The sequence below is a fragment of the Lampris incognitus genome, chromosome 4 (assembly GCF_029633865.1).
Source record: "Lampris incognitus isolate fLamInc1 chromosome 4, fLamInc1.hap2, whole genome shotgun sequence".
Lineage (NCBI taxonomy): Eukaryota > Metazoa > Chordata > Actinopteri > Lampriformes > Lampridae > Lampris > Lampris incognitus.
The window spans coordinates 58,760,520-58,777,677 of record NC_079214.1 but is presented as its reverse complement, the minus strand read 5'-3'; the positions used below and the strand labels follow the sequence as shown (position 1 = coordinate 58,777,677).

The 17,158-nt window shown below is 45.6% G+C and overlaps 1 protein-coding gene across 1 annotated transcript in view; it reads right to left on the bottom strand.

The window, feature by feature from the left end:
* The window catches only part of ppfibp2a (PPFIA binding protein 2a), a 35,979-nt gene that overhangs the window by 18,438 nt on the left and 383 nt on the right, over positions 1–17,158 (bottom strand). The window contains exons 2-5 of the mRNA XM_056278571.1: positions 14,766–15,022; positions 9,556–9,642; positions 8,171–8,284; positions 1,902–2,033 (exon numbers count right to left, since the gene is read on the bottom strand). Coding sequence (XP_056134546.1) covers positions 1,902–2,033; positions 8,171–8,284; positions 9,556–9,642; positions 14,766–15,022 — 590 coding nt within the window. The remainder of the gene's footprint in view (positions 1–1,901; positions 2,034–8,170; positions 8,285–9,555; positions 9,643–14,765; positions 15,023–17,158) is intronic.

Below are 17,158 nucleotides of genomic sequence, written 5' to 3'. Positions count from 1 at the left end.
CAGCAGCAGAGCTATGCCTGGACTGTCACAGAGGAAGTCTCACATGGTGTCCGCACGAGCGGATATGACAGATGATATGGACCGCCTTCAATGCTAAATTTAACCATGCGTTTACTGGCTCCACAGCAAGTGGGAGGTGTGTGTATATATATGCGTGTTGGCCATGCGCGTGTGTGCGTGTGTGTGTGTGTGTGTGTGAGGTGGTGGAGGGATGGCGGGGCGGGAGGGGGGTCTGGTTGAGAAAGTTCAAAAGATATTTCTGCCATTCTCTCTTAGACCAGGCAGCTGTCATTGGGAAAGCAGAGTTTGTGCATGTGTGTGATGAAAGCGAAATGGGAAAGTGTTGAAACGTGGTCTCTGTCCATAAACACACCTCTGCTATTCCTTTCTGCTGAGACGAGCGGGGCAAATCCCTCCTGATGGGCTTTGGTGTGGCAAAAGATATCCCTATAGTACTTCCATTTATAAAAGTTACCGTCTTCTGAGTATGTTTCGTACTCGGGATGGTGGGGGAAGGTCCCTTTTAAACTACCAATGTGTACCAAACCTATATTCTTTTTTTTACCCCCCCCCCAATTGTATCCAGCCAATTACCCCACTTTTCCGAGCCATCCCCGGTCGCTGCTCCACCCCATCTGCTGATCCGGGGAGAGCTGCAGACTACCACATGCTTCCTCCGATACATGTGGAGTCGCCAGCCGCTTCTTTTCACCTGACAGTGAGGAGTTTCCCCAGGGGGACGTTCCCCTCCCCCCCGAATAGGTGCCCCGGCTGACCAGAGGAGGCACTAGTGCAGCGACCGGGACACATACCCACATCCGGCTTCTCACCAGCAGACACGGCCAATTGTGTCCGTAGGGACGCCCGACCAAGCCAGAGGTAATGCGGAGATTCGAACCAGCGATCCCCATGTTGGTAGGCAACAGAATAGACCGGCAAACCTATATTCTATTGGGGTTTTTTTCCAATGGCACAGTCAACCTTTCACCAAGACGAGAGCTGAGAGGGGAAATACTCAGCTCTAGCCTGAAGCTTACGCACCATCATATTTACCCAGCCATCCATCATGCCAGCTCTGTTCTGCACCGTCAGTCTAAGGACACAAAGGCTCTTTGACCAGCCGTGTTTTGATGGTAACTACATCCTTTACAGCATGCCCCCGACACCACCAACCACTTTAGGTGGCTAATATATTACCCATGCTGGCAGATAACCTCACACGTCTGCCTCGAGCAAACACACCACTCAGGTTGAAATGACAAAAAAAAAGGAAGCAAAACGTCCTTGGAGAGCAGTTTCCTACGAGGCCTGGTCCAGGAACCTCAGAGTGGAAGTTACCAAGAATGTACCCTCTGCGGAGGGGGAGCCCAAGGGAGTGTTTATGGATTTCCATAAAGTCTGCAGCTGATTTCCAAGGTTCGGTCCACCATTCACCAAAACACAAGAAGCAAACACAGGAAGGGTTTTCCACACAGTAAACTTAATGCCGCTCTTGAAGATGACGAACAAAACTGCCACGACGCCACGAGGATCCCAACTAAATTAATTTCTTCTTGGAAATGGTCCTCAATGAGAACTTTAAACACCCCGTAACACTGTGTGCCTACGTCCCATTCATAAGTCCAGAGTGTTACGCCATACTAAATCACAACACTTTTAACTCCACAACCACTGAAATTAACACAACATGACACCATTCCGCTTTCTGTGAATGAGCAGCACTGTCGGGCTCTCAAAGCCCTTCACTGACGCCTTGTCTAATGGTCTCGCTTTCTAAATCAACCAACCTAGTATAATAAATTTGATACTACATCTCTTGTCACAGAATCTATTGGTTCCTTTAGTGTATCCTTTTGGACCTTCCAGATCCCCACTGTGTCCAACTATGTGAGCGCCATTACCTCGGCTTTATGTTGCCTCTCGGACCCATGGCCCTGTTTCTCCTCCATGTCTGCCAGCTTCAGTTTCAGGTAGGACACCTCCCCCATCAGACTCAGCTTCTGGCTCTCCAGCGACGTCCTGTCCAGGAGCTCCTGTCATCAACAACAACACACAAACAGCATGTCTGAGCACTAACTAGAGACGCATGTGTACACACACACACACACACACACACAGATACACACATGTAAGAACACATACATACACACACAAACCGTGTAATTAGGCATGACACACAGTACGTACGGCGCAAAGGTAACATCCAGTATGAAGCACAAGCAGCTCGCTGCTGGTTCTGTAATGACAGTCCTGTCAGACAAACCCACTGGTTTCCAATGCTGTTTGAGTGGCTAAATATACACAGCCCATGACCACTATTTATAATGCCAATTTCACAGCTCACTCAAACTACAGAGCAGAGAGAGAGACAGAGAGGGGGGGGGGCGAGAGGGGGCGAGAGAGACTGTACATTAAAGTGCATCTACAGAAGACTGAGGTCAGAACTCGTACAGAGACCGGAGAACGACCCTCACAGGTGTATTTCTTTGTATGCGAATTGCCGTTCATCAAATCTGTCGCTCGGGGACCTCTTCGGTCCACTAAAAGCCACTGACCATTCTGCCCGCTGCAAAGAAAGTTGATTGTCAGCCTCGCGAGTCCAGCCAGACTACGCGGGGCAGATGTATTACCAATTTTGCTGATGTCAGGCAGGTGCTGGATCACTTAAGGCCCGGGGAAGCGTGGCATCCAAAGCTATCGACACAGTATATATACACACACACACACACTCTCTTTTTTCTGTTTTTTTTAAACCAGGGCTTTTTAAAGGAAAATATCTGGGCTACTTTCTCGGGTGCACATGGAAAATATTAGTGCCTTGTCACTGGGAAGAGATTTACAGCTCAGGTCCAAAGCCTCATAATGACCACGTCTCTGAGAGACCAGCTCAGGCTTACCAGCAACACTACATAGACGGAGATACCATGTGTTTGCCATAGCTTTGGGCTCATGACCCATCAGAGAGTTTAAATATACTTCTCTGGCATGTCTCTCAGACGGGTAGCCACACCGGCAAAGTTGTCAAACTGCACTTATAATGACGTAAAAATATTAGAAATGTTTGTGTGTTGTCCTGTTAATCTTACCTTAGCGTCTGGCTGCTGCAGAGTAAACATCTGCCTCCTTCATGGATCGCAGTCGTAGTTAAGTCTCATTTAGTTTTGTTTTTTTTTCCATGTAGGAAATTATGGCGGATTCATTCCCGTGTCGTGCTGTCTGAAAACATCTGCTGTGGATTTGAACGCGACCTCAAAGTGCAGCGAGATGTGGCCATGCACCTCTCTCTCACAGGCGAGGAGCACCTCCCCAGCCCACAGTCTCCCTCCCTCCCTTCTCTCCACCTTTTCTCTGCCGTCCCTCCCTTCCTCATACCTCTTTTTGTCTGTCCGACTCTCTTTCCCTCTCCCCCACGCACTCCTTACTTTTCCTTCTTTGAACCTTCCTCCTGTGTCTCCATTAAGGCCCGCTGTCTCGGCTTCTGTCTTTTTTCATGCTTGCCTTCTTTCTTTCTTATCATCTATCTCCCTCCCTCCCTTATTCTCTCCCCCTCTCCTCCTGTCCCATTGACTGTTTTCTCCATTTTACTACTAAATGTGTCTAAATTTTTTTTTCACCTGTTGTATTCATTTTTATAACAAAAATGTTCTCAGTGAGTTTAAGTGTAATAAACAGAGGTGTGGCCTCTCTCTGTCTCTCCTCTGTCTGTCTGTCTTTGTCTCTCATCTGTCTGTCTGTCTGTCTGTCTCTCTCATTCTGTTGCTCTCTGTCTGAAAATCAAAAAAATTCTGTCTCTCTGTCTGTCTCTTTTTGTCTCCCTCTCTTTGTTTCTTTGTCTCTCTATCTGTCTGGCTCTCTCATTCTCTCTCTGTCTGTTGCTCTCTCTCTGTGTCTCTCTGTGAGTGTCTATCTCTCTGTCTGTCTGACTGTCTCTCTCTGTGAGCCTGACAAGGCAGGCCTTCTTGCTTCATCTGGATTGCTGAAGGTTAGTGGCGTGTTTGAGGTGTTTTTGGCTCACCTGTGCCGACACGGACCACACGAGACCAGACTGGCCCTGAACACAGCAGCTGCGCACATGGTGGCAGTGCAGGGGATCCGAGCGTCCTAAATATTTTGGTTGTCTCGGTATTAAAGAGCCGGCCACGTTGGAATCCAAGCAAGGAATTTCCTCCTGGGAAGCCAAACTCCTCCTGGGCCACATACTACAGCTGTTTGCCAATTTAAAAAAATTTTTTTGGGGGGGGGGGTCTACTTTAGAGTCATTTGTAAAAGATGGATGGGGAGTCGTATGTTTGTCAATTCTCATTCATTGGAAAGAATACTAGACTGTCAAAAAACGGTACATCTCAACAAGTATTAGTCTTAAAATCCCTCAGAAATATCGTCTATTTTTACGAATCGCTTACTCTTTATGAACTACGTATTATTCATCATGATTTAAGAATGTTTATCTTGAGTTGTCCAACTTAGTAATTCCCTCTTAAAATGAGTATTTTTACAAGTGAAATAGGGGAGCTTTTTGTGGAGAATTGCTTTAAGTGGTTTTGTCGACTAATTGCGTGATTAAAGTCATCATCCTTAATTTCTGCAGCTGCGGTGGATTTGGCATCATCTGGTGGTCGCAATAGTTCATTTTCATACCGCAGATCCTGGTGCTCCAGTCTGCACGAGCCTGATCCTGAAAGCACAGTAAAGCCAGAACACGGAGGTAGCAATTTTCACCGTGGCAGATTGTGGTGTAACACTGCTAGGATAATCCAGAGGCAGCGTGTGTATTTTGGAGGGGGAGCACTGATGAACACTGTCGTCTGACACAGCAATATCGATCAACATATCAATCGATATCAAACCTTTATAATATCCATATCAAACCAAATTAAATGTTAGATAGCATTTAGCTTTGTATTTTAGCAGCTATCGTTTGCTTGTCCACATTCGACATGCAAGTTCCTTCTTTTTTCTTTTTTTCCTTTTCCCATTGTGGTGACACAATTCCTGTGCAAGTGCCATTCAATTTGAATACTTGGTGGGAATGTTGGGCCCCAACGTTCAACAATGTAAAGTCAAATCTAGAGGAACACGTACTGAACGCTAATACATTCAATGGCTGTTGCTATGAAAATGCCAGTGGGGAAAGGTGTCGAATAAAGCATTTTTTGATATAAAAATATTACTGACTACATCTTTAACAAGTTATGCCTCAAACTAGAGATGGTATTTCAAAATCCATCCACCCATTATCCAAACCGCTTATCCTGCTCTCAAGGTCGCGGGGATGCTGGAGCCTATCCCAGCAATCATTGGGCGGCAGGCAGGGAGACACCCTGGACAGGCCGCCAGTCCATCACAGGGTCCACACACTAACACACACACACAAACACACAATTCAGTATGGCTGATTCACCTGACCTACATGTCTCTGGACTGTGGGAGGAAACCAAACCGGAGCACCCGGAGGAAACCCACGCAGACATGGGGAGAATATGCAAACTCCACACAGAGGATGACCCGGGACGACCCCCAACGTTGGACTACCCCCGGGGCTCGAACCCAGGACCTTCTTGCTGTGAGGCGACCGCGCTAACCACCGTGCCATCCTGCATCAGTTCAACAAGCTGATTTTAAATTATGAAGCTTTTACATGTCAAGAAATTGAAAGATGGTGTGGAATTCTAGGTGCATTAAACAGGTTATGTTTATCCTAAGTTGACCTTACCCATGCAAAGATAACCAGATATAGTTGTTAATGTGACTATTACTTTTTTGGGGAGGGGGGGGGATTTTCCCGGGGCGACCCCCAGGGTTGGGCTACCCCAGGGCTCGAACCCAGGACCTTCTGGCTGTGAGGCGACCGCGCTAACCCCTGCGCCACCATCCCGCCCTATATATTGTAACGTGCATGGATAAGAAGACACGCTGGCCGCTGACTCGCGGACACGATCCTTCAGTCTAGCGGTTAGCGATGTCTCCTGCGGTGCGGGCGACACGGGTTCGCCTCCCGGCCGCGGCATTTACCGTGGTTGCGTTGTGCCCCGAATTCGCTACAATTTATTAAAACCAATGCATTTTAACTTGCTTCAAGATGTCTGGTCTTTTAGGCTAACGAGCGAGTTTATCTTGTTTCATAAATCTTAAGGGCGCTTTCACACCTGGATCGTTTGGAGCAGGTGTTTCGAAACCAGGAGCACCCCCCCCCCCCAAAGATCGATTCGTTTGGCGAGATGTGAACACAGCAATCGCACTCACATACACAACAACACACACAAAAATAGATAAGAAAAGAAAAAGCAGGCCGAGATCGGCAAGAAAGGGTGGCCTCGGCCCGCTCCCAGTCCAACCCAACGGACCCAAACAAGCTTACCTGATGCATCTTCAGGGCACAACCTGCCGGGTGAATACGTCACCGTATGCGTTGTGCGCCTTCTCCTACCTGACGTGCCTCGAAGCAGCGCGTCTTCGTACGAAAAGCATCGACATATTGTTTTCTAAACGAGGTCTAGATTGCCGTTCAGAGTGAATGTGATACTCGTACTGATACCACTGGCATAGCAGCGACAAATACGCAACGACTGCCATGATGAGCTACTGATTTCGCTCCACTTTCGACGCGTTGTTCCCGCGTTTTTCTTTTCAGAGGCTAGCGATCTAATTCCCGCGCGAAAATTCTGACCAATGAGGGAACAGTTCGCTCACGCATCTTCTTCTTCTTCTTCTTCTTCTTCTTCTTCTCTCCTCCTCCTCCTCCTCCTCCTTCTTCTTCTTCTTCTTCATCTTTCGGCTTGTTCCGTTTCTCAGGGGTCGCCACAGCGGATTTTACAGTTTCCGTCGGTACCCTGTGAGGGCACAGCAGCACCAATGGCGGCCGGTCCGGTGTGGGCTTGTCAACCCGCATGGTGATTTGGCAGAATGTTACGTCGCCGCAAGCTCTAGCTCTGTGGACGGGGGCACGGGTAAAGGGCTGGATGCCGTCCCAGTATTCATGGACTAGCGCCCATGCCTGTCGCAAAACGCGAATGGCGTTTCTTAAACAACTTTGGTTTGTGAAAACAAACCGAGCCAGGGTGCGAGGGCAACATTCTGTAAACTACTAATAAGACACGTTAGCCTCTAGCTAACGGGTCTTACCCTTTAGCCGAGCGGTTAGTGATGTCGCCTTGTGGTGCAATACACCCCGTGTCGAATCCCGCACCGGGCAAGAAAATAACCGGTTACATTGGTGGCAGCGGTGGGATCCGGAAATGTGCAGATCCTCAGAAGTCTCTTCGGAGCGCGGGAATAACAAAGCGCGAGGGTGCGCTTCCGGGGAGGGTAACGACTGTAAACTACCAATAAGACACGTTAGTCCCTAGCTAACGGGTCTGACCCTTTAGCCGAGCGGTTAGTGACGTCGCTTTGTGGTGCAGTACACCTCGTATCGAATCCCGCACCGGGCAAGAAAATAAATAACTGGTTACAATTCTAACATATTAGTCCCTGATTCGGAACCAAGCAAACGGACGACAGGTATGGAAATGTGTCTTTACCCTGTTGAAATATCTGACCGCACTAGCAGATTAATGTGTTTTGTGGATTTTCTTACAACGACCAAGGCGGTCATGTTGACCCGTTTTGGGTTTTCAAAGTTTCATAACTTTGTGGAAAAAAGAAAGATACAGACGTGCCACTCCCCGAATACTCCTACAATTGTCTATAGTTGCATTAAAACGAGTTTTAGAAAAGTTATGAGAAGAGCTACGTAAAACGACCGCGACCCGTCAAAATGACCGCGCGTAATTTGTGCGTCATGGCGCTCGTCGTGTCACTATTTATGACGTGAGATGGTCACGTCATTTCCTTCGCGAAGTTCATTGCTCTGTCCTAGAAACACACTAGCGTTCTCCATTGCAGAGAAATAGTCTAAACTTGATTTTTGATTATCTCCAACATGTCTGGGTACTGGGTCGTTTTAGGTAGGAGTGAAATCTCAGTCCCTCTAGTGTTAAATATGCTAAATTTTGTCTCACTTTTGACGTGCCTTCTTCTTCTTCTTCTTCTTTTTTTTACAGTGTACTAGTAGCAGTCAGATTTTCAAAATGACCCTGCTCCTCTCATCCATATATTGTTAGTGTGTTCGTCTGAGCGAGAGAGTTTTGCCATGAGTCAGTGTGGTGCAGAGGTTCTCGAGGGTGTGTACCTGCTGCAACATCTGCTCTGTGGAACTGAGTTTGTGCTGGTGCTCCTCCAGAGAACTCTCCAAATCGCTGATCTTCACCCCTTGAGCCTCCACTTGGTCTGTCAGCACACTCACCTGTGTGTGTGTGTGTGTGTGTGTGTGTGTGTGTGTGTGTGTGTGTGTGTGTGTGTGTGTGTGTGTGTGTGTGTGTGTGTGTGTGTGTGTGTGTGTGTGTGTGTGTGAGAAAGAAAGAGAACAGCATTTAGTGATGAAACAAGAATCTCTTTCTTTTCAAACCATCCTTTCTCCCCAAATAACATCTTCATACGACAGCTCCGGCCTACCGCAAATTTTCGAGGCATCCGGAATTCTCCTTTGTTAATGTGCCTTAACAGAGAAACTGATCATTTAGAGCCACTTTCACCAGTCATTTCACTTTTGGCCTGTGCATTTGTTGATGTACCCTGCACTGTGCCAGATTAAACAGCGCAAACATTTCCTTTGAGAATAAATGAATGACTCTTTGTCTTCCAGCAAGTACTTGCAATGCTTAAGAGGCTTGAGCCAAGTCTGGTGGACACAGGTTAGATGGAAGTTTGCAGGAAAAAAAATATTCAAGACCTGTAATAGCCAATCACATGACAGAGGAGGGACCTGTCAAGCCGATTGGAAGGGATTTATGAGAGGAATGTCGGTGTGTGTGTGTTTGTGTGTGTGTGTGTGTGTGCGTGTGTGTGTGTGTGTGTGTGTGTGTGTGTGTGTGTGTGTGTGTGTGTGTATCAGACCTTCCTTAGAAACAAGCAAGAGCATCTGCTCCCACACATTAGCTCGCTTCTAGCCCAGACCTGTCTGAGGTGAACCCTTGCTCAGCAAGTCTTAGCGATACACAAGTGCTGCATAAATTTGCACAAAAACACATGTGCACACACACAGTGACACTACAAAACCAGATAGACTGGAAGTGTAACACAATGAAAGCAAAGTAATCAGTGTTGCTTCACTTATCCAGTGGAGTACAATGACCACTGTAAATACTATACAACAGAGCACCACCCACGTCACCACCGCCCCACCTCTCCCCCTTCTAACGCTGTTATGGGATATGGGCACTGTTTATAATCAGCGGGGGCATCTGGGGGCCGGTGAAGTGTCATGTGTCCTCTTTCATTAAAGCACGCTCATATCCAAAGCGCAAATAATTCACTTTTAGCTGAACGGGCGATCGGTCTTTCTTTAGGTTAATGCGGTTACCGTTATCATAACTTTAGTGCTAACATATGTCAGACATGAAAATATGTGTAATGACAAATCAATAGCTTTTTTTTTTAGCCTCTGTCTCGTGTACCTTTGCATGCATGGTAATAAATAATCAGATCTATATTTTCCATAGAAGGAAACGTTCCCACCTGAAGAATGAGCGACTCTTTGTCCCCCTCCAGACGTGACAGCCGCTCCTGGTAGGTCTCACTTGTCCCAGACTGATGCAGATTCACCTTAAGAGCAATGGTCAAGTACTGTTAGATTCACTTAACCCGCCAGGAATGGAGAGCAGTTGCCCAGTGGGTTAAATTTGTCATCGTCAGCTCACGCCAATGAGGTCACAGGCACGCACACACACACACACAAACACACGCACACACACACACACACACACACATGTGAAGTGCAAATGCACACACACGTGTACACGCGTGCATGCACACACACACAACTGTATAACTAATCTCTCAGTGTCAAATAACCCAGTGTGTTTGCAGAGTGTGAACAAAAGCTTTACAGTTCATAGTCCTGTTTTAACTGTGGCACAGGACGTTTTAATGGCGAAAAGCATTTTGCAAAAGAAAAACTATATTAAATAAAAAAAAAACAAGTCCAGGGCTGTTTGTACTGTACTGTTCTCATCAACATCCAAGGGAAATGAAATTGTAACCAAATGAGATCAAATTGCTCAGAAATCCAGGCCTTCGACCACAATCATGGAAACTTGATGTAGTCCTCCATCCATCCTGAGCCAGCCAGCCAGCTCAAGCGGTTTGCAGTCGTTTTAAAATACCATTAAGCCTTTAATAGAGAATTGGAAACATTTTTTTCTTTTACAGCAAACTTCAAAAAATGTTTAATTTACGCCATCGATAGATATAACTGAATGCTTTGTAATAATAATAATAATAATAAGTGTAATATTTACACGGTACCAACTGGATATATTGGCTTTGAATATACAAAAAAGACGAGCCAAAAGGAGCAAAATGCGTTATGGCTTCGTCTGTATTATTGATTTTTCTGCACCACTGTTGTGTCAAATATAGGCCATGCAACCAACTGGTTTTCTCATGTTGTGCAGATTTCCAAAAATGATAGTGAAAGGATATAAAAGGATGCAACATTTAGTAAGCATTTTCCTACTTTGAGTCTGAACATGTTTATATGCATTTTCATCAGTGTGCACATAATGTGTCTATTTACTATATGTACTTAATTTGGAAAATGAACTTCTTTTTTTAACTTAAATTCCTGAAAAATGAAGCTTTTAAACTCGACTTTGACAATCCCTCATGTTGAATCACCTCACAAGGTAGGAAGCCGTCTCATCTGACATGCAGTTCAGTTTATCTCCCGTACTAAACTCGTTATGTTACCTGTCTGTCAGGCTCACCTTTCATGTTACTGTTCAGCTGCTCTGCACGTTGTTCCTCCAAGTATCATAACTGCCCATCCCATCTAACAACCTGCTGAAGCATGCCACCATTTCCATGCGGAATAGAGTCCTAAAACACTCTAGTTTGCTCCTAATACAGAATCAGTTTAAGAACTGTCTGTCAGACCCCTGTCAACATAACACAAATCAAATAATCCATGAAATTAAATCTGCAAAATCAGACCTGGAGCTGGGCAATATATATGATATTGACATATTGCCCATCGATATATATATCATAATATGAGACATTGTCTGGTATTTTGTTTATCATAATATGATGATATAACTTAAATGTTATCATTTCCTGGTCTTAACGGTCCCATTTCAGTAAAGTGAGACCATTTTCTAGATGAATTTGACTGTTTTAGCTGAATGAAATGAACAGTGGGTGTCTCTACCTGCTTGGTCATCATATCCACATTACTAATGACCATTTCTCAACATGTTAATATCTTATGAAAACAACAAAAAGTCCTCCCAAAATATCTTCAAATTGTCAGTATCAAGGCATCCAGCTGAAACATATTGTGATATCTGATTAATTAAACATCCATAATAACTGTCTAATTTTCTACTCTAACTCTAGGGGCGCAGTATTTGTGGAAAAGAGGAAGATGAGCTTGAACGATGGGAAGGGGGAAACCAAACCGTTGCAGTGATAGGAGAGAGGTAACCATACGAAGAAAAGTGGCAAAATTCAAATAACCATGGGAGTGAAATTAAAATCAAACGTTGAGATTACAGGATTTGATGAAGTAGAACGTGTACCGCATGTAAAATAAGGACGGCAGTAAGTCCTTCCAGTAAACCTGCTTAAAAGTCCACAAAATCTGTTCTCACTAACTTTCCCAGTTCAACACACAGGTTTTACTTCGGCGAAAGTTTGTGATGTAAAACAGCACTAATCTGCTACACACATCTGCCACACGAACCGAACAGGTGTTCCCCCCATTTCATCCATTACAACCATAAAAAAAAGAGTAAATACTGATAAGAAGGAGGCAAAGAAGAAGAAGGGGCGCACAATTTATCCGTCAGTTTATCAGTATCGGCCAGCTGAAAAAACGTGTTATCAGTATCAGGACGGATATCAAAAGTTATTTGCTGATCCGACGACGCGTTAGTTATGCGCCAGCGTCGACGACAGGTGTCGATGGGAAGACGGAAAGAAATTTAGCTTACGCCATTTTAATATTTACGAGAAAAAAAAACAGATTTCAATTGAGGAAGTGCAACAGTTTGCAATTTACAGGGAAGCTTTCAACCTGTTGTGGAACAAATGCAGGAGCAAAAGATGTCTGAAATCATGAAGCCAAAATAACTGTTAACATTTCCTCCATTTAGACCGAGGTAATCGCATCTCCTTCAGTGAATACAGACACTTGGATAATAAATAGGACCGGTACTAATGAAGCAGTATTTTTCAGATGTCTGCACCTACACCTAGCATCACAGTTACAGCACAATAGTAAATAAACTCCACTGCTGGAAACTAAGACACGGTCATTTTGCCATGAAGTGAAAACTATCATTATTGGTATCGGCGTTGCTGTAGTGGAGGGTAAATGCACCTAAGCATTTGCTTTATTTGCAGACTATAGTTTACCCACCTTTTTAGGGCTGACATAAATATTCCACTAATTTAGAGCATGCATCAAACTAAATAGTATCCAACTGGTACAAGTTATAGACAATTTGTATATTTCCTTGGGAATATACATCAATTATATGTTTCTAACAATATTGTCCATGATGGTAGCTGGCTGCCTAATGACGATCACTGACTGAAATGGTAGTTAACCCATGTTTGTTTTTACTAATACACCATTGGGTATCAGTATAAGTATTGTTGTTGGTGTTGGTGTTGGTATTGGTATCGATATCAGTTGGTATTGTATCAGTCATTGGATATTGGCAAAAACGTCAATATTTTGCATCCTTATAGAGAAGAATACTATACAAAGAAAAACAAGATGACAAAGAACTTGAAACAGGAAAAGCAAAAAACGAGAGCAAGCAGAGGATCCAATATGCACAGCCATGTAGCATATGCAGTGGCTACCACTGGGGAGACATTCAAACGGCGAGTTTCTTACCTTTCTAAGCCAGGAAAAATGCTTATAGAAATCAATATCATACTCCATACTGGAGGTCCATTGTAAGTCTGACTCCTCTTTCTGTCAGCTACTGCCACAGGAGTCTATCCAGCAGGGCTGCAGGATGCAGTGCCGAGTCGGGTAAACAGAGACCGGTTTAAGTTCCACGGCGAGACGGACGGAGCTGCAGCGCTAAAAGTTCAAAAAGCCTGTCAAGGGAGAGGATTTTGGTCTTCTGAAGTGTACCCTGTACTTCTCCTCCTGGTCCTCCTTCCTCCTTGCTGTAGGCAGCAAGAGAGGAGCTCGCCGTGTGGTTTGCAGAGCGGGCAGGCTGGCCGCCTCTAAAGTCCCACTGTACTGCTGATCCATATGACTTACAGCATGCCAGCTGGCTGCCCTCCCTCCCTTTCTTCTCCTCTCTACTCTGCTGCTCTACCTTTCCCTCTCTCTCTCTCTCTCTCTCTCTCTCTCTCTCTCTCTCTCTCTCTCTCTCTCTCTCTCTCTCTCTCTCTCTCTCTCTCTCTCTCTCTCTCTCTCTCGGTCTTTCTTTTTGTCTGTCTCTGTCTTTCTGTCTGTCCTCTGTTTTCACCTCTCTGACAAATCCACACTGTTTTTCTTTTCCTCTGTTCTCTCTTTGCCTTTCTCTCCCCCCCTCTCTCTTTCTCTCTTTCTCTCTCTCATATGCTGAACATGCTGAAACTGTCTTATTATTAAAAAACCTTCTTTTATACACTTATTCTCTCCCTTTGTCCCTCTAATCCCTCGCTTTTCTTCTTTTCTTCCTTCTTTTCTTATTGTCATGTTATTATGAAGCAGTGTTCCTTCTTTCTTTCTTTCTTTCTTTCTTTCTTTCTTTCTTTCTTTCTTTCTTTCTTTCTTTCTTTCTTTCTTTCTTTCTTTCTTTCTCTCTCTCTCTCTCTCTCTCTCTCTCTCTCTCTCTCTCTCTCTCTCTCTCTCTCTCTCTCTCTCTCTCTCTCTCTCTCTCTCTCTCTCTCCTTCCCTTCTCTGTGGCGTCCCTCCTGCTGTACCTAGTTTCAGGGGGCTTTCTAAAGGGGCACAGGAGAGAAGCAACGCTGCAGCACATGCTCGTCAGATGTGGCACAGAGAAAGAAGAAGCCAGGAAAAAAGAAAAAAAAAGTGCAGGAAAGAGGGAGAAAGGAAGCAGTAGAAGAGGCTGAACGGTAAGGAGGACGTAGTAGAGTTGAAGTTGAGGTGAAGCTGCATGTTGAAATGATAAAGAAAAGGAGATAAGAGGGAATATATCAGGAGGACAGAAGGTCAGATATACAAGAAGTCGCTGAAGGGTGGAAAAGAGTGATAGAAGGGGATTTGTTCCAGGATGAAGGAAAAAGGGGGGATGGTAAGGGGGAAAGGGGGGCAAAACTACTTCCAGTTGCAACAGGAGCTCTGGAAGTCATTATCAGTTTAGTCGGCAGTAGGTCCAACCCCCTGCTAAACTACAGGAACAAAAAAAAAAAACGCCCTCCTGACAGATCACTGTGCATAAAGACCACTGTGGACCCCATAAATTATCCATACACCCCTAGTAAAAACCTTAGAAACTCATATATCTGAGCAGTTTCCCAAAATAATCTTACCTTGTCTGCATGCCAGCTACAATCCACCAGGGCTTTAATCTGTGCACGCCATTTTGCCTGGTTTCACTATATGTGTGGTCTTTTCAATATGTTTTTCCATAGCGGTAAATATAGTGGGCACTTTGAAGTGCACTGGGTATTTTCTCCATGCTGCAGACCGACTGTGTCAGTTTAAAGCAAGACTCTTTTTTTTTTAATCTTTTGGTTTTGAGGGTACTTACCTCGCCACTCCCTAGCCAATCCAATAGCATATGTGCTGTGTCGACGGAGACCTGTTGCAGAAGAGAGTCCTGGTCTCGCACGCTCCCTTGACCCTCCAGTATTTCCCTGAGCTCCTCCATCAGCTGACTAACCTTGATAGCGGGGTCAAGTGTCGGGGGGAGGGCTGGTTTTGGGGTACGCTCGACAGAGCAGCGACCCTGGCAACTCAACCCCGTATGGGCATCGCAGGGCCCTTCGATAGCAGCTGCCTTGGTGCCTGAACGAAAGAAGAGACTTTTAAGGAAATGAAAACAGCAGCGCTTCAACAACAGGTCAACAGATAGTCTCTAAACTTTGTAATTTCTTTTTGAAGCTGAGACAGGGCACCACTACAAGCTTCCCTGTGTTTAATAACAGCAGCATCCAACAGCCCTGCAGGCAGAGGTGTAACATAGTATCAATACAACAGCAGCATCCAACAGCCCTGCAGGCAGAGGTGTAACAAAGTATCAGTACAACAGCAGCATCCAACAGCCCTGCAGGCAGAGGTGTAACAAAGTATCAATACCACAGCAGCATCCAACAGCCCTGCAGGCAGAGGTGTAACAAAGTATCAATACAACAGCAGCATCCAACAGCCCTGCAGGCAGAGGTGTAACAAAGTATCAATACAACAGCAGCATCCAACAGCCCTGCAGGCAGAGGTGTAACAAAGTATCAATACCACAGCAGCATCCAACAGCCCTGCAGGCAGAGGTGTAACAAAGTATCAATACAACAGCAGCATCCAACAGCCCTGCAGGCAGAGGTGTAACAACGTATCAATACAACAGCAGTATCCAACAGCCCTGCAAGCAGAAGTGTAACAAAGTATCAATACAACAGCAGCATCCAATAGCCCTGCAGGCAGAGGTGTAACAAAGTATCAATACCACAGCAGCATCCAACAGCCCTGCAGGCAGAGGTGTAACAAAGTATCAATACAACAGCAGCATCCAACAGCCCTGCAGGCAGAGGTGTAACAAAGTATCAATACACTTGCATATCGAGATACCATCTCTCAAAATATTGTAGCGATTTTCACAAACCACTGACGATTCCATACAAAGAGATGACACTTCTTTGTGTTGTTGGTATGTTCGACCACTAGGTGGCAGGCGCAGTATTGTAACAGGCCTGCCACAAAACAAACCACAGCGGGTGCTGCTAAGTGCTGCATTAGCCATGGCTCTGATTGCTGTGATTTTAATCATATCGAGGCGTGTTCTTCATGACATTTTGCCAAGACTTTGACAAAACACTGCCATATATCATAATATCTCGAATCCTGACACTTGCACTGTGGAATTGTCTTGTGAAATGCTCGGCAACGCACAGCCCAACCTGAGGGTGTCGCATATAACAGGCTGAACAGGATCATAATGGTCTATGTAATATCCTGCTAATGAGAGGATAAAAGAGTGCAACACTTCTCACATGTCACTTATCTGCTCTCTCCTGGATCTCTGTGGTTTGGTTTGGTGCAGGGATTTCCGTGACAGAAAAAGTCCCCGGGACGCCCACGAGAGGGCGCTGTTTCGCTATAAGAGGGCTTTGCGCTTGCACGCGCCGAGGAGCATTGTTTTTTTTTTTTTTGCAGAACAATGCGTTTTCTAAAATAGACAACTCACGGTTCAAAATACCGTCGCTCCGAGAAAGCTTCACGCCACAGACGGCACCGACTACTTCTCATGACCCACTTAACCTTAACTCAGACGGGCTCCCCGCGTAGGCCGAAATAGAGGGGGGGGCGGGGGGGGAGTGGAGCAAGATGGGAAGTGCAACACGAAGAAACAATAATTGGCGTTGAGAAGCAGAAAAGAAGAAAGGGGGCAGATTTCACAAATTGTCCGGGGGGGGGGGACGTCCCCTCGACCGCCCGCCGTCTCGAAGGTCAGACTAATTCACAATAAACGCTATTGATAAGTGGATTAAGTAAGGGATGATGCCTGACGCGGTGTCCATAAGGGACGACGAAGAGGCCGTTAACTCCTGATTATGGACAAGTGGAAGGGCCGTTATGCCGCTTACACGCACGCTCACTCGCCAAAGCAATAAAAAATATTAAGACAATTTATATTGTAGCGAATTCGAGGGGACAACGCAACCGCAGGAACTGCCGCGGCCGGGAAGCGAACCCGTATCGCCCGCACCGCAGGAGGCATCGCTAACCGCTCGACTAAAGGTTCAGAGCCGCGAGTTAGCGGCCAGCGTGTCTTCTTATCCATGCACGTTACACTATGTTCATGTCTCTTTGCAATTAAAATCTCAAGTTCTTCGCAAGCCATGACTCTGTTTCTCTGGTAACGCCCGGAGGGGAGGGGGGGTAACATGGGATGGGAGATAAAGGAGAAGTTAAAGGCAAATAGCGCGG